Source organism: Chelonia mydas, chromosome 6 (genome assembly GCF_015237465.2).
Source record: "Chelonia mydas isolate rCheMyd1 chromosome 6, rCheMyd1.pri.v2, whole genome shotgun sequence".
NCBI classification, from domain to species: Eukaryota; Metazoa; Chordata; order Testudines; family Cheloniidae; genus Chelonia; species Chelonia mydas.
The window spans coordinates 90090341-90107003 of NC_051246.2; the positions used below are offsets into that span (position 1 = coordinate 90090341).

Below are 16663 nucleotides of genomic sequence, written 5' to 3' on the forward strand. Positions count from 1 at the left end.
CCTTCTAGTCTCCATAGCAACAGGTCGCCGCGAGCGCTTGTCACAAAGATTCCAAAGAGACGGATCCGTGCTGCGAACCGCCGGCCGCAAGTCCCCGCCGGGGCCAAGATGCGAAAGGGGAAAGGCGCGAAGCGCGGGAGGTAACTGGCTAGCGAGGGAAGTGGAGAGATGAGGGGGCAGGTAACCAGGGTAACGGGGGAAGTGAGAGAGCAGAGAGGGGGAGGGGGGAGGGCGAGGGGAGAGGGGAGGGGAGGGGTGGGGGAATAGGGAGATAATGGGGCAGGTAACCAGGCAATGGGGATGGGGAGGGCAGAGAGAGGAGAGTGCAGGGAGAGTCCTTGGCCATGGGGTCCCAGCAGGATGGGAGTTCCAGGGGCCTCGTACCCACGTGCCTCAGCTTTTCCTCACAGGGCGAAGAAGGGGGCCAAGGCTGAGTCGAAGGTGGATAAGGAGTCTGAGGCTGAGCGGGCCAAGGCCAATGCAGCGCTATGGGAAGCTCGGCTAGAGGTGACTGAGATCTCCCGGGCCGAGTATCGGAAGGCTGCACGTGTGCTGGCCAGGAACAATGAGGAGCTGGCATGGCAGCAGCACCGTCTGGAGAAGGACACAGTTGAGGTGATCAGCTTTCTCAAGAAACAGGATGTGGAGAAAGAAGAGCAGGTATGTGCAGAGAACCAAGAAACCTGTCCACCACTCCCTGCACCCCTTTGAGCATCCACACCAAAGGTGGCAGTGTGTAGCAGCCTTCAGGCCCATGGATGTCTTGACAGCAGGTTCAGAGGGAGATGCAGACTCTCCACAGTGTCATCAGCAAATGTGAGGTGACCACAGGACCTGCTGCTCATGGTGCACATGCAGCTCCTAATGCAGCACAGAACCTTTTGAAGCATCTGATGGAACAAATCAAAAATAGCTCACAGGTAGTATCATCTTCTATATACCACAGATATTCTGCACATGCTCCAGGCAGCTCTGACAGTCATTGTGGGAAAGGTGCAACAATCTGCCAGTCCCACTATGCTTTTGGCGGATGCTGTAATCAGACAGGGTGAGCTGAGCACATCCAAAACTGGGTGTTTGGTGTGGATGATGTGCATCTTTGCAGTTTTCAATGGATCATTTTCACTGGAGCAAGCTGCAATTGTCTAGTTTGGAAATATGGACAAGTTTCCTAGTGAAAGTGTAACTGGATCCAGAGTTGCCCAAATATTAAAGCAGTTGTACAGTGTTAATGAGTTATCTTCTCTGCATTAGACCACCTTTGGCAGGACCAGCAATAATCAGCCCCTTCTGACACCTGCAGACCATTTTTTAAATATGTGAAGTCAAAGCTAGATGCACAGGAGTGTTTTTACATCTGTGTAACTTTGTTCTGAGTTTCTCCAATATCAGCCACAATGATCCCCTGTTGACGCTTATAAGTGTTTCTTCAGTAAGAGAGAGTGGGCAGGTCTAAGAACCTCAACTCCAAACATACAGTACAAGAAGCGGGGGACCGATTCTGGAGTCCCATTGTGGCGCCATATGCTGCTCTAGTGGCATAATGGGGACTGCAGTGGCCTATGAGGAATTCTGCCAACACAGAATCAGTGTAGGGTCAGTGTACACACCCCTACACTGCCTCCCCATAGTCCCCACTTAAATCTTATAAATGAGAGGCATTTTATGTGTTGCTGTAGCTTTCTTGATGTGATCCCATAAAGAAGCTTGAGGCGGGGTAAACAAATGGGGGAGAGTTTTCCCCCGATGATGGTTTCTCTATTTTCATCTTGTGCAGATTGCAAAACTGAAGCAACAGCTGGCAGATTTGAAGCAGCAGGCCCAAGAAGAGAATGAGAAAGTGGTGAGTGAACTTTTCTCTTTTCCCTCAGAACGAGGCCTTCACAGCAGATTGAGCAGTGATTTTGGTTCTAGTAAGATGAGCAAGTTAGAAAAAGTTGATATGCAGTAAAGGTTTTGAGGTAAACCCCTGGCATGAGAAAAAAACCTGCAAAAGAAAAGTGGGGTGGGGACTATACAAGGCCTTTCTAGCTGTGAGTGTGGTTTGCTATCTCAGATACCAGTAATAATACCTATAGATAAGGTGTGGGCAGAGATACAACAGAAACATGTCCAATTTGCAGACTACAGAAGTCTGCTATTCCCCACCCTTAAGCAATAAATTGCATGAGGTAGGCTCTTCAAGGACCTCTTGCCCATCCATCCCTAAAAATAACAAGGAACAGAACAGCCTGGGTATTGACATATTATTAAAAGATAGTTCTAAACATAACATTTCTTTCTAGGCCTCCTCTTTTGCTGGTAGTTTGATTCTGCCCAACTTGTTGCTTTTCCTTCTAGTGATAAGTCTCATTAATTTAGTGACTTTTTAAAATTCTGCACATCAAGGTTCTTAATTTTTCTTGGCTGTACATTTCCTGCAGTGATATTGTTGAATGGTTGTGACTTGTTCCCTTCTTGATTAGAATTTCTGATTTGCAGGCAGAACATTATTCTGCGCAGTTGAAAGATCTGGAGGAGAAATTCAGCAAAAAAGCAAGAGAAATTGGCTTAATTCAGTTGGAACTGAAAACAGTAAAAGAATTTCGCAAGAAGAAAGCACATATGGAGAAGGAACTGGAAGATGTAAGTTTGTCATAAGTGTTAATTTTGGATGTTTTAGTGCCTGAAAGCAATACTAACACAATCTAATTTAAAACTGATAATTTGACATGGTAACCTGTACTTGTACTAACTACATGCTCCACAGGACTTTGTAATGATTTATATGAGAAGTGATACTGCCACCTTTATGGCAGGGTGAGTGACTCATATGGAAAGGATATCAGATGCACCTGGCTGATTTATTAGACTGTTTAATGCAACCAGGGCTTACTGTGAGTGTAGAAAGCACTATATTGGTCAGACTTATATGTTCCTGAACTAGAATATAGTTTGCTGGGGACCATATAAAGTCAGCACTATTTGACCTAAAAAGAATCTGCATGTTTTTTGAACTTGGCTGGTTAGTACAGGAATAATTTCCAATTTCAGCCAGGTGGTGGCTTCTTCAATTGCTGCTGCCCCAGCACAAAAAATGGACAGATTGCTTCTAAAAGGTCTATTCTAGGCTCAATACTGAGGACAAATGCAACAAATGGTCAATCTGCAAATGTCTTGAGAAAAATATAAGGCCAAATCCAAGCCCTATAATAAAGCATCTAGTACTTGTAGTGATTTTTATCCATAGATCTCAAAGCAGTTTACAGAAGTGAGTTTGGATTGCAAACATTTGACTCATACCCTTCTGCACAAGGCCAGGATTGCAGGGCTTGGGATCCAGTCAATTTATATACCAGAAGGGGCTTACACCTCCTTTAAGAATATGTACAGAAGACCTAGTATTTAGGCTATACATACCATAGGGTTTATAAATGATAGAACATGATTTCTCAATACCCAGTTCAATAGGCAGGTGGAATGCAGTGATTGTCTTATCTCTTGACACAAGTAAGTCACTTAGATTGTAAACTATTTAGGGCAGAGACTATCATTTGCTATGTATCTATATAGGGCCTTGCACAATGGAGCCCTGATCCATGATTAGAACCTCTTTGGTGCCACAATACAAATAATAAATAAATTTTTAGAAGTAAGGTATGAAATACACCTTTCTGCAGAATTTTCTCGAAGAAATTGGGGCACAGCATTTTGGATAGCACAGATGACTGAATGAGTAGAAAGAATGTAACTAGCTGTGTGAGACTGGGGAGAGTTTGACAAGGGCCTGTACCGTGTTTTGTATATTTATTAACAAACTAGTGGAAAGTATGCTAATGAAGCTTGACAATGATTTAAAAATAGGACAGCTGGTAAACTATGAAAGAGAAGGAAAGTGTAACGTGACTAAAGAGAAGTAGAGAAGAGGCAGAGATTATGCAAGGAGCTGATAAGGGCCTGAGAAGTACAAGACAAAAACTGGGAGATGCCTCTCCAGAGAGTTTCATCTATATGTTTATCTACAAGGCTGAAATACAGCACCATTGTTAAAAGGGTATTTTTAAATCATAGATAAAAGAGAATATGAGAATCTCAAACAGGGAACATCAGGAGACTCTTAGAAGGCTGGAGAACAGGTTCATTGAAGAAAAGGTACAGTGCCTTACGAAGGATTTAGGAATCCCATATTAGAACAATGTGACTTTCCCTATTGACCCAGGTTTGAGTTGCTTTGGCTGTTATTTGATGAACATTTTACAATCATCAGTGCTTGTAAAAAAATACAATAAGATGATGTGGCAATTGGGTACAGCTTTCCAGGAAAAGTCACAAGGGCATCAGGATCCCTGAGGGGCCATATCATTACTCAGTCCCCACTCCCATAGGGAGGTGGTTTCAGTGCCCCCAAGGGCTCCATGTCACTGCTCACTCCGTCTCTTCCTCTAGGATACAGGATTGTATCAGTGGCCAGTTTAATCCCATGTATGTGATTTTAGAAAAATGCTTTGCGTCTGATTTTGTCTTTAGTACCACATAGTCTTAGTCTGTATTTAAGCAGCTTTTTCTCCCCTTCAGCAACTACTAGAAAGAGAGGCTGAGAAGAAGATAGTAATGCTGGCAGAGAGAGCCCACCATGAGGCCATTGTGTAAGCCATTTGCGTTATCTATTCCCCAGTTACAATGAGGAGTCAGAAAGCCACTGTAACTCTTGGTCTTACAGATAACTGCCAGGCAGCCAACACTACTGTATACAGCAGGGACTCTTTGTGGGAAAATGTGTAAGGGCCTTTGGCTGCATCTATATTACTTTCACACTTTAAATGCAGGCCCCATCACCATCTGGTCATCTCTACCATAAAACTCATTTCGGCTCCAGTCCAAATACTGTCTCTGTGACACTTCCATGATCCCCCCTCTTCTGGACCAGCCCTGGTGCTGGAAGCAAAGCTGTCTCAGTTGCAGCCCTATAAACAAATTCTTTCTCTGAAATTAGGGTACTGATTTTAATATAGGAAGACCCAAAAGGCTGTGATGTCACCTCTTGTGTTTTGTTTCGCCTTCTCCAGGCAGTTAGACAGCACTGGGAGAGCAGTGTTTAAGGAGAATGTTCGTCTTCAGGAGGCTCTTGCTTATCACCTGAAGGAGGCAGAGGAGCTAAAAAAAATCAAGAAGCAGCTAGAAGAGGACAAAGCTTTTCTTCTGCAGGAAAAGGTTCCTGCTCTGATTTCTATTCTATTTCATTCTTCCCTAGGAAGGGGCTCTTGAAATCCAAATTCTGGATACAGATGCAAGTTCTTTGGGACTAGCGCCTTTCCAGTCAGACCCATCCTCAATCTGCTGGATTTTGGAGCTATCTTAAGAGGCTCTTATTCTGTCCTTTTAATTGTGAAGGAGAAAATAGAAAATGTTTGCTATGGTGCCCCTCTAAGAAGAGTTCAGTATGTACAATGGGGAGTATGCAGATCAGACACTCTTCAACTTGCTTCTCTTGCAGGCAGAGCCCTGACCCAGATTACTACTTGCTTTCCAGCATGGAAGTGCCGGAGTATCTATCAGTCTGATGTAACCCATGTGCTGTTATTGTTGAAAGAGTTCTGAGGTTCAGGGTGACCAAGATAAGAGTCTAAATAATTTTCTCTTGTCCTTTAGGAAACCAATGAGAATTTGGTTCAGGAAAAGGTCCGGCAAGTCACTCTGCAAAAAGCACAGATAAAAGCACTTCAGCACAAGGTAGAGAGACTGGAGGTGGCACTAGGTCACATGACCCAAGAATTTGAAACAGAAATTCAGAAGACACGGCATCAGGCTTTAGTTCAAAACCAGGCAGGCATGGTAGAGATCAACAAGTTGCAGCAGCTGCTGGAGATGAAGGATCGGGAGATGAATCGAGTGAAGAAACTGGCCAAGAACATCCTGGATGAGAGGAGTGAGGTGGAAAGTTTCTTCCTAGAAGCTCTGGAACAGGTGAAGCGTGAGATTGTGTCCAGCAGGAAGTGCTACAAGCAGGTGGCCCAAGCTGCCTATCAGAAGAAAATGATGGAGGCATTTGCAGGGAAGGAAGAGTACCCCAAAATCAGAACGTTTAACAGCAACGCTCACAGCACAAATAGTGTGTACAAGGACCTGCAGGAGGCAGAGAAATGGTACATGTAATTAAACAGCAGATGATTTAGTGTCCATCTCCCTGGCTCATAGGAATGAAACCTAAATCTTAAAAATCCCTGTGTAGTAACAATACCCAGATTAGTAATCTCTGTGGAGGCTGCTGTGATGGGAGGGGAGGAAAGAAGTTCAGCATTGGAGGGGAGGTTGGAGACCCAACTGTTCAGAGTAGGGAACTTCAGGACTGAATGCTGCTGCAGACCTGGCAGAAAACAATAGAAGGGACAACGTTAACACTGAATCCTAAAAATGACAATTAAATGCCAACACTGTTATTTATTTAATTGCTGATCATTTTAATGTGCTTTTCTTGCAACCTCTGTCTCCCTTGCCTCCCTGTGAACCAAAAGCCTCAGTTGCACACCTCCCTTGATACCTTCTCAAATGCAGTTCTTCATTGTCAATACAAAAATATGTGGCACAATGAAAACTGAAAAAGGGGCAACTGTATAAAATAAATGTCAAAATCAATAACACAGGAGCTACTGTACTGATTGTTTTATACCTTTTTAAATTTAATTCAGTAAAAGCCTCTGATTTTGAAATTTATCTGAAGATGCCACAAAATTTCCAGAATGTCCATCAGACTGCAGCAGAATCTAGGTAATTTGCCATAGAATTTAGGTACAATTTTGTGCAGACTACATGTGGCCTTTCTTAGAGATAAAAGCTCTGTATTTTATTCTTGATTAAAACCTGTGGAATTTAAAGAGGTGGGGAAGATTGATCAAGGTGTATAGTCCATCTCCTGCCAATGCAGGATTCTTTTCTGCTTACATATCATTGACCAGCTGAGTGAAACTTAGGAAATTCAGAGCTATGATTGAAAATACTTTCTGTGTTTTCTCTGTTCAGAAAAAGGGAGATTTTATGCTGGATGGTAAGAGTTTTGTTTGGTCTTATTCTTCTAATACATTGATCTGCTCTCTGATGTTTTGCAGGACAAATATCCAGCAAGGGAAGGTGGATATTGGCCAGTTAACATGGGAGCAGAAGGAATGTGTTTTGAGGTTACTCTTTGCAAGAATGAATGGCCTGGAGCGACGGTAATGCTCTGTTTCTATGGTAGTAGATGGACACAGAGGTCTTCCTGTTGTGGAATCCAGGGTGATTGCTTGGATTCCCCCATTCTGGAGCTAATGCTGAACCTGTTCTGAGCAGTAATTGTGCAGGCTGAGGGAAAGATATTCCAACTCAATTTGGAGAACGGAATTTTAGCTAATTTTAGCTTGACTCTAGGTTGAGCTACTAGGTCTTCATGTGTAGTTTTGGATACCTCTGAAGAGGAAGAAAAGTTACCTGTAGTAGTGAAGGGGACAGAAAGTCGTGCTAGAATCTAGACTGGGGATCAGCAACCTTTGGCACGAGGCCCATCAGGGAAATCCGCTGGCAGGCCGGGATGGTTTGTTTACCTGCAGCATCCGCAGGTTCAGCCGATCGCAGATCCCACTGGCTGCGGTTTGCCGTTTCAGGCCAATGGGGGCTGTGGGAAGCGGCGGCCAGCACATCCCTTGGCCTACGCCACTTCCCGCAGCCCCCATTGGCGTGGAACGGCGAACCGTGGCCAGTGGGATCTGCGATCGGCTGAACCTGCGGATGCTGCAGGTAAACAAACCGTCCCGGCCTGCCAGCGGATTTCCCTGATGGGCTGCATGCCAAAAGTTGCCGATCCCTGTTCTAGACCAATGAAATGGGATTAATTTTATTCACAGTTCTTAGCTGATTCCTGCTTATCTTTAGCAAGTGAACATAAAGAGATAATTTATCCAGTTAATGACAGAAGTGTCCCGTACACAGAATGAAATCTGTCTTTATCTTTGCCACAGACAAAGCAATTTGACCAATCATAAAAAAGTTAAAACTGTGTTGAAATTTTCACAAACTGGCCATTAAAATTGTACTCACAATATAGCTCATGTTGCTATGTGCATGCAGAATTTGTGAACATAGTTTTAGAAGCCTCTTTGAAAACTTGATTCACAAACTGGAAACTGAAAGGTTAAGCAATGTAAACTGTGCTTGCATGTATTAAAAAATATACAGGAGATCTCAAATACTAATCTAAAATGCTATATGTGCAATGAGGGAGTGTAAAGGTTGAGGTGGGAATAGTAACTCTTACACTTTGAGTGTGTTTGTTGAAATTCTCAGCCTTAGTGTTACATTCATGGAAGTTTTGACAATTTTGTTTCATTTTTACAGTAGAGATTAAAAACATATAACTATATAAAATATATAAAAATATTCCTGTGTGTGCATGATAACTAAAAAGTGACACTGATCAATCCCATTTCATTGTCCAAACTGAGAGGGAAACTCATGACAAAAAAAGCCCCAACAAACAGCATTAGTGGGAATACAGTTGGATGCTATATTAGAAATGTGTTCCCTTTTAATAATCTTACATATAGCAGAGTTTTGTAGGGTCATGTCCAATTAATGTACTTCATGTAGGGAAAACACTATGTTCTACTCACTTTTCATGCTTTGCCCACAAACTGGAATTGGAAGACCAAAATCTGACATTTAAACTTCATTTTCTGTTGTTTTCTACTAAGATAAGCTTAATATTAGAGATATCATCTGCTAGGGGAATCTGTTTGTTCCCTGTGAATCAGAAGGGAAATGGACTTGATGAGCTAATCACTGAGTCATGGTCACTGAAGTTAGAAATTGAATTAATGTCCAGAGTGGCTAAATAGGCGGGGGGATAATCTAGGCTCTATAAATAAAGAGCTGAACAGCCATCCCCTGTATGCCTGTAGTTAGAACTGAGCGGCAGAGCAGAAACTTGCTGTAACCCCTGAACTCTGCATTTCTGTGTCTCTCTCAATCACTCCTTACTGTAGCAGGAGGACTTTAGCAGCAAAACACAAGTTCCATTGTCTAGATTAAATTAAAGCACACCTAGCACCAGACTAGCACTTCCTGCTGCTATTCATCTTCGCTGAGATAGTGAGGAAGAGAGATAGGTATGGCGTAGAGAGAAGCCTTTAGTACACGTTACACTTAATCCATATTTCTCCTGCCTTTGTTTCCTCCTCACAGGAAACGCAAACATGTTTTGGCCCCTTCAGCTCCAGCTGCTGTTACTCCTACTTCTGAAGAAAGAAACAAAGCTAGGTAAAATAGTACATTTTTATAGCACTCTGCCTAGGTACTTCTGCAGCCTCCATTAACACAACACCCAAGCACCTCCGACATATTTAAAAACAGAAATATAATCATCTTTCCCTTCCATCTGTCCCAGCATGAAAGAGAAATACTTTGCTTAGTATGAAGGTTCTTGTTTGCTTGTTTGTGCTGGTGTGTCTGCACGTGAAGACATGTTTGAGGGAAATTTAAATTGAAAAGATTAATTTTGCTTTTAGTTCTGAATGTGTAGTCTATAGTCATTCCTATCTCTTCTGTTTGTGAGTTCCAGAATCTAGGTCCAGCAGCTCCATTATGTCTCCTGCACTCAGAAGCTTCCCCTAGTCAACAGCTTCATTATTCTTGGACAACATAGCTGTTGTGAGAGGTCATGTTTGCACACGGAGAGGCAATTACTCAGTTAGCACCGAGAGCTTTGAATATCAGTAGAAAGGCCTTGAGCTAGATTCTCCATTCAGGAGAGAGCTATTGAAGAGAGTGGAATCCCAAGATTAAGTGTTCAGTGACCTGTGCTGCTAAACAGATGGATTTCTGTGATCGGTACCAGTTAATGCTTTTTCAAAGTGTGTGAACTTGTTCCTACATATATAATGAATAGCAGCTAGCAAGGCTGGAGGTTACAGATGCCTAGTCTGTGTGTGATGGGATGGGTTTCAATCTTCTGCCTGGTTTGAATGACACTTTAGTCCCATTGTGCCTGCTATCTTGGTGAAAGCACCTCATGGCAGGTGTCTTATTTAAATATAGACACCCTATCTCTCTAATATTCTTTCTTCCTCTCTCTTCCTCAGTTCAGCTATCACTGCCTGGATAGCAGAGATAGGAATCAGTCCTATTTACGTCTGGAGCCTGGTTGTTCATAGGTGCAGGCTCTGATACAACCACACACCTAGCTGAATTGTTATTCTCCAAGGCATGGGGTATATAACATCATCATATGGCATAAGCTTTGAGGAGTGTGGGTGTATGGTGCATTGTCACTAACTGCTGCAAGTGTGCCAGATGTTGTGGAGGTAGCACACACTGTCCCCTGGAACTTACACTCTAATATTGGCATACACAAGATAACCAGATAAAATTCACAAATAGGAGCACTGACTTATTTCCTTTAGGGCAAGACCCCTAGCACTTTGCAAGGAGACCGGATGGCTCTTTGGCATAAAGAGGGGCATGAGTCCCAAGTGTGAGGACTGGCTTGGGAGAGGGCACAAAGAAGAAAGTAGGAGTCAGCAAATGAGCCAGTTAAGAAGGTGACTTGGCAGGAGTATAGGCAGCAACACTTCTCCTTCCCCAGCCAGTTGTTTCATCAACCTGCTGAATGTTGTCATTTAACCATGATTGTACACTCCTCTGGGGCAGAGACTATCTCTTTACTATTTTTGTGAAACCCCCAGCACATTAGGGCCCCAAGCAGGGGGGCCTTTAAGCACAACTGTAATTCAAATAATAAAAAGAATAGGGATGAAAGCAGGAGTACAGGTGGAGGATTGAAAGAGAATCTTACACAGGATGTGGAAGGTAAAAAAAAAAATAGCAAAAAGAGATCAGTGCATTTATTGTTTATATTGCAATAGCACCTAGATGCCTCATTCAGAAATGAGGCTCTTTGTGCCTGGCACTGTACAAACAGATAGAAAAACAATGAGTAGCTTGAGTTTAAAATGGAGGTTAAGAAAAGACAGTCAGGGCAATAACAATAAGATAAGGCAAATACATGAGTCAATGCTAGGCTCAATTTGATCTGACAAAATTAATTTTTTTTTTAAACTTCTATTTTTCCTCTGTGATTTTGTTTAAAACCTTCACCTATTTCCTTTTTAATTTAAAAAATGTCTACCTTTAAAAACATTTAAACAGATTCCCTTGAATGCAAGTGAGGATTTTAGAGATGGCATTTGGTGTAGAGCAGCAGGTTAGAAAAAGTGAGATATGCGGTTGCCCTACAGTAGAATCTCAAGCGTTGCAGACACCTCACGAATGGAGGTTGTTCGTAACTCTGAAATGTTCATAACTCTGAACAAGATGTTATGGGATGGTTCCTCAGGGTGGACTGCTTGGAGTGGGGGCTCACAGCAGTGCCTGCAAATCGCAGTCTTCACCTCCTACCTGTAAGTGGCTGCCTGGCGAGTGGGGACAGGCAGCTGGTTCTAGCCCCCTGGCTGCAAGGGTGATGAGTGTGGCACCCTGGGGCACTTCTGCATCAGTGGGCACGCAGTGCTGGCTGTGGCCCTTTAAAACTGAGCTGCTCCTCTAAAGCACAGCAAGCAGGCAGGAGCTCAGGCTCCAGCAGCTCACACTCCAGGCCAGGTTCCAGCAACAGCTTGGTTTGCTTCTTTCTGGGCTTGGACTGTGCTTGCAAGCTTAGAGGGAGCAGGAAAGGACAGCACCCTTGGCTGACAGGAAAGCAGGGAGCTGCTCCTGTTCTGCCTACTCAGGGGCTCATAGCTGTGCCTGTGAACCTCAGCATCTTCACCTCCTACCTGTAAGTGGCTGCCCCCCTTGTGGAAAGTAAGGGGTGGGGACAGGTACGCCCAAGGTGCTTACCTTTAAGATGCAATACTGGCAAAGTACAGTATTTGCTGGGGTGGGGTTTTTTTTTTTTGCGGGGGGCGGGTTGGTTTGTTTCTGCTGCTGCCTGATTGCTTACTTCCAGTTCCACATGGCAGTTGGCTGACAGGTCAGTTTGTAACTCTGGTGTTCATATCATATCTTTGAGGTTCTACTGTATTCAAGGTAAGAGGTAACTTGGATGTTAACAAAGATGTTCTTGGCATGGGAAAGGATGGATTTTGAGTTTGTAAAGGAAGGAGCTGACAGGATTTGGTAAGAGCCTGAATGGGGTGGGAGAAGAGAGGAGCCTGATTGATAAGGGAAGAAAATAGAGAATTGAAGGAAAAGGCTTACATCTTATTAGAGGTTACTGTTTAACCCCTTCCCTCCCCATGTACGGGTGAACAGCAGCATGTTATTGCTGATTCATCTGCAATGCTTTACCTTTGCAGCACTGAAAACATTGCTCCTAGCCTGACCTTCATCACGCAGCAGGTCCCAGTATCAGAGCCCTCTGCTCATGAAGCAATCCTTCCAGATATTGAGATGGTAACGTCACAGACAGCAGAGTAAGGTGGCTGTAGACTCTGACTGAACAAGACGTAAGCTAATGATGGTTACTGTCTCATCTGCACCTTTTCTTCTGGGACTTTTGTGTAAGTGGAATTTCGCGACAGCTGTGAGATCTTTAATATCCCCCTTTTATTGTGGTGTTGGTTTGGCTTTCATTTGAAACCAGCCTGAAAGGGGACTGTAAATTAATTTTATATACACATTTAAGGTTTTGTCTTCTAAAATAAAAAAGTCTTTTATTCTTCCCCTAGCTCAACTTATGTAGGTGGGTAGGGTTTCCCCAGCTGCCCACTGGAATCTGGGCTAGAGGCTGGACGGCACAAAAGGTGTGTCACTGCATTCTGATGAAGATCTTTCTGCTCTGGAGGAAGTGTTCTGTATGAGGATAAAGAGCAGTTGGAATGAAGTGATATGTACGTGGAACCAACAACGGTCTTCCTCGCAGCAGTGAGCTCTGTGTAGAAGGAGGTGGTGACTTGGATCCAAGCAGATTTAGTAACAGGATCAATGGCGCAGCTGACCCCAAGAGGCAAATCAACATTATATCCAGACAAGGTCTTATTAAAAAAAACAAACAAACAAAACCCCCTGAAAGGTCATTAATTGAAGAAATGCATTAGCAATTTTTATTCATAATCAAATTGCAGAAATATGAGCATTTCCCTCTAGGATATAACAGAACCTGAGAGAAAATACAGAAAATATTAATGGCACCACAGCAGTTGTATTGAAGTCAGGCAGCTGTCAGTTACAAAAGGCATCTTTACCAGAAGGCAGGATACATAGTGTTCACATTGTTTGTTCAATTAGACCAATGAATCATGATTAGAATCAGTTTAATAGCATGATTTTCCTCAGGTGCACGAAATAACTTTCTGCAAGTCCCTGCCACTTATAGCAGATTCCAAGTGAAGCCAACATAAAGTCCCCTTAATCTTACCCCATCCCGGACCTTTAACTACTCCATGGCTGCATGAGTCACCAACTCAAACCCAATCCTCCCCATCCACCCAAGGGATAGAACCCCAGACCTCCAGTTGCAAAGACCTTTATTACATAGGCTAACAGAACCTCCTTGCCTGTCACTAGCATTAGGGCCTGCAGTCACTAAAAGATGCACACACACACACACACGTGCAGGTGTGACAGTGAATCAAGTAGTGGGCAATAGCAGCATAGACTTATGACAATCAGGAAGAGAAACCAAAAGACTGAGATTGGTTGCCTTCTGAGGAAGGTAATGCCTTCTTCCTGCCAATTCCATCCTGTCTCAGAGGGCTTGAACACCACCAGCCAGGAGTGGACATAACACATGTGCTTCTGCTTCCATGGTCACAGGGAATGTAGGCACACAGTTGCTATCATAATAAGCATCACCCTGCAAGTGGTTTCAGTTAACAGTCAGAGCTGAGAATTAAAAAGGAGTTGTCAGGATACATACATGATGGGGATCAAAGTTTCCAACCAGAGCAAGGTAGGGTAGGACTCACTCTACACTTTCAGGAATCTCCTTGATCCTCAGTCAAGCATCCCAGTAGACCTCCCTGAAAACTCTTAAAGCAGCCAGTTCCTAAGTGTCAGACCCGTCAAAACTGTTCAGTGGGTATGGGGTTAAACTCTCCAGAACTTCAGAGAGACACTCAAACTTACTACCTGCCCGTAATGGAAAAGCCACTTCTCTGCAACAGGGAGAGTTCCTCAGAGTGAGGTGGAATCAGAATCTTGGACCAGAGAGGGAAGTGGAGAAAGCTGCAGCACCGAGTCAGTGGGACTAAAGACAGATATAGCGGAAAATGGAGCCTGTGCAAGTTCAGTTTCAAGGGTTGGTTGGGGGGGAGGGGGGAGAAAGAGAACTTGTGCCCAGGCTTGTCATCTGACCTGTCACTAAAGGAGAGTGTTTCCTCTGGGGAGAAACTGAGCTCAATTAGCTGAAAATTGCTGAGAGCATCAGAAAACTTAGATTGTGTGTTACATGAGGAGCCTCCCTGATTTGTTTGGAAATAGAGGCCTTAAGGAGAACTGAGCTTTCTATTCCCAGGGAAATAGGGAATAGAAGCAGTCAGGACACAGCTGGAAGAAGTCTGCAGCACAGAAGGTGAAGGGCACCATGGATGGTACCCCTGTAAAAGCTGGTTAGTTTCCCATGGTTGGCATAACTACAGCAGGCTTGGTAACTGTGGCATCTTCCTCTTTCCACTGAGAGATGATGGTCCTCAGCTGTGTATAGAACTGCACCCCCTGAAGGAAGTGAGAGAAACAAGGGTTGTACATTTGGCCTTGGGACTCCTGCAAGCTTCCCACTATACCCTCAGAGTACAAAGATTTCCATCACGGGAGCTGCCAATAGCTTCTCGGCCCTTCCCACCATCCCGAGGTCTCTGCCCCAGCAATAAAGCACGTTGCTCAATTCTCCCTCCATTCACAAGTCTCCACCTTGTTAATGCAACCTGGTGGTCTCTTCCCTCACCTCCACCTAGCTTCCTGCACTAGGTTCACAGAGCAGCAAAAACACAATATGTTTCCTAGTTTGATGAGTTACCTGTTTGCCATAGAAATTGGTGTCTCCTCTGAAAGAAGCACGAGAGCCAGTGAAGGAGAACATGGGCAGAGGCACTGGTATTGGAACATTTACACCCACCTAAATCAGAGTAAAGACACCACATTAATAGAAGAAACAAGTACCAGACTGTAGCAACAACAGAACAGCCTCATATTTCTCTTCCCCGGAAAGATACTAGATCCAGTTTCCTTAAATATGAGATAATAGTATGTTACACCTTAAGACAGAAATCAGAAGCCAGGGCTAGATGGGTGTCTCATGTACATGGCAAGCACTGATGGGAATAATTCTACTCTATACATTATCCTATGGATACAAACCTGCCCCACGTCCACCAAGTGGGAGTATTTCCTGGCGGTGGCACCATTGGTGGTGAAGATTGCAGTTCCATTTCCATAGGGATTCCTGTTCACTATCTCAATTGCTTCATCAAGAGTGTCTGCTTCCAGAACCACGAGAACTGGCCCAAAGATTTCCTCCTTATAGCAGGTCATGTTTGGCTGCCAAGGCAGAAACAGCAGAAAACAAAACTCATGTTAGGGAAATGCCACAGACACCCCCAAAGCAGAGACCACCCCCCACACAAATCAAACCCTCAGAGCATTCCCATCATCACTCACCATCCTTCAACTCACTGGACATCATCCTGCATAGAATCACAGAATCGTAGGACTGGAAGTGACCTCAAGAGGTCATTTAGTTCAGTCCCCTGCACTCATGGCAGGACTAAGTATTACCTAGGCCACCCCTCCTCCTTGAAACAACCTTTTATGTACTTGAAAACTTACGTCTACTCTCTCAGGCTTCATTTCTCCAAACTAAACAAAACCAATTTTTTCAATTTTCCCTCATAGGTCATGTTTTCTAGACCTTTAATAATTTTTGTTGCTCTTCTCTAGACTTTCTCCAATTTGTCCACATCTTTCCTGAAATGTGGCAACCAGAACTGAACACAATACTCCAGTTGAGACCTAATCAGCGCGGAGTAGCGTGGAAGAATTACTTTTCATGTCTTACTTACAACATTCCTGCTAATACATCCCAGAATTATGGTCAAATTTTTTTAAAACAGTTCACTCATTTAACTTGTGATCCACTTTGACCTGCCCTAATCCCTTTCTGCAGTACTCCTTCCTAGGGCAGTCATTTTCCATTTTGCATGTGTGCAACTGGTTGTTCCTTCCTAAGTGAAGTATTTTGCATTTGTCCTGGTTGAATTTGCATGCCCCACTGTCCCTCATGCCCTAGTGGCTACCAATCCCAATGCCATGCCCTGCCATCTGTCACGCCCAACTACCACATCCATTTCCTGCTCTCAGTCAAGTGACAAATCTACTCTTTGGGCTGATCAAGGGGCCTAGATTCAATTAGGATTGGTTTGCTTCTGTTTCTGTAACTCCTGGCTTTCCATCCTCCCAGCCTGGGTGACCAGATCACTACAACTTGACACACATCTTGCCTGCTAGTCAACCCCATTGCACCCTAACCGCCATCCCTCTCCCTTGCACTCTCACATTGTCTACAACTCTCCCACTGTCATTCCAAACCACCAATTTCTTATGTAGGAGCTGGAGGTTTGGCAATTAATTGTCTGCATCACCCCATCCACACTCTTCTAGCTTCATCTACATACATCTCTCAGTCTAGTAACAGACCACTTATCACTCTCCCATCCAGATTTCAGGA

At 43.8% G+C, this 16663-nt stretch overlaps 2 protein-coding genes across 7 annotated transcripts in view; one reads left to right on the top strand and one right to left on the bottom strand.

Moving 5' to 3' along the window:
* Positions 1-13413, top strand: BBOF1 (basal body orientation factor 1). Of its 5 annotated transcripts, XR_006291896.1 has the most exons (12): positions 2-140; positions 411-660; positions 1778-1843; positions 2482-2625; positions 4051-4131; positions 4555-4625; positions 5046-5190; positions 5629-6122; positions 7083-7187; positions 9190-9264; positions 12297-12500; positions 12669-13413. XR_006291896.1 is itself a non-coding variant. In XM_043549939.1 (11 exons), the coding sequence occupies exons 1-11, from the start codon at positions 109-111 to the stop codon at positions 12415-12417; spliced, it is 1584 nt and encodes a 527-aa protein (XP_043405874.1). In that variant the 5' UTR covers positions 2-108; the 3' UTR covers positions 12418-13413. The 5 variants fall into 5 exon arrangements, 4 of the variants coding, with proteins under 4 accessions (XP_043405877.1, XP_043405874.1, XP_043405875.1 ...); XM_043549939.1 differs by having other exon boundaries at positions 12297-13413; XM_043549940.1 differs by lacking the exon at positions 9190-9264 and having other exon boundaries at positions 12297-13413.
* ALDH6A1 (aldehyde dehydrogenase 6 family member A1) overlaps positions 13021-16663 on the bottom strand; it is a 17022-nt gene continuing 13379 nt past the window's right edge. For both annotated transcript variants that reach the window (XM_037900665.2, XM_037900666.2), the window contains 3 exons: positions 15298-15477; positions 14957-15055; positions 13021-14655 (listed from right to left, as the gene is read on the bottom strand). In XM_037900665.2, the coding sequence (XP_037756593.1) occupies positions 14551-14655; positions 14957-15055; positions 15298-15477 (384 nt within the window). In that variant the 3' untranslated portion in view covers positions 13021-14550. The remainder of the gene's footprint in view (positions 14656-14956; positions 15056-15297; positions 15478-16663) is intronic.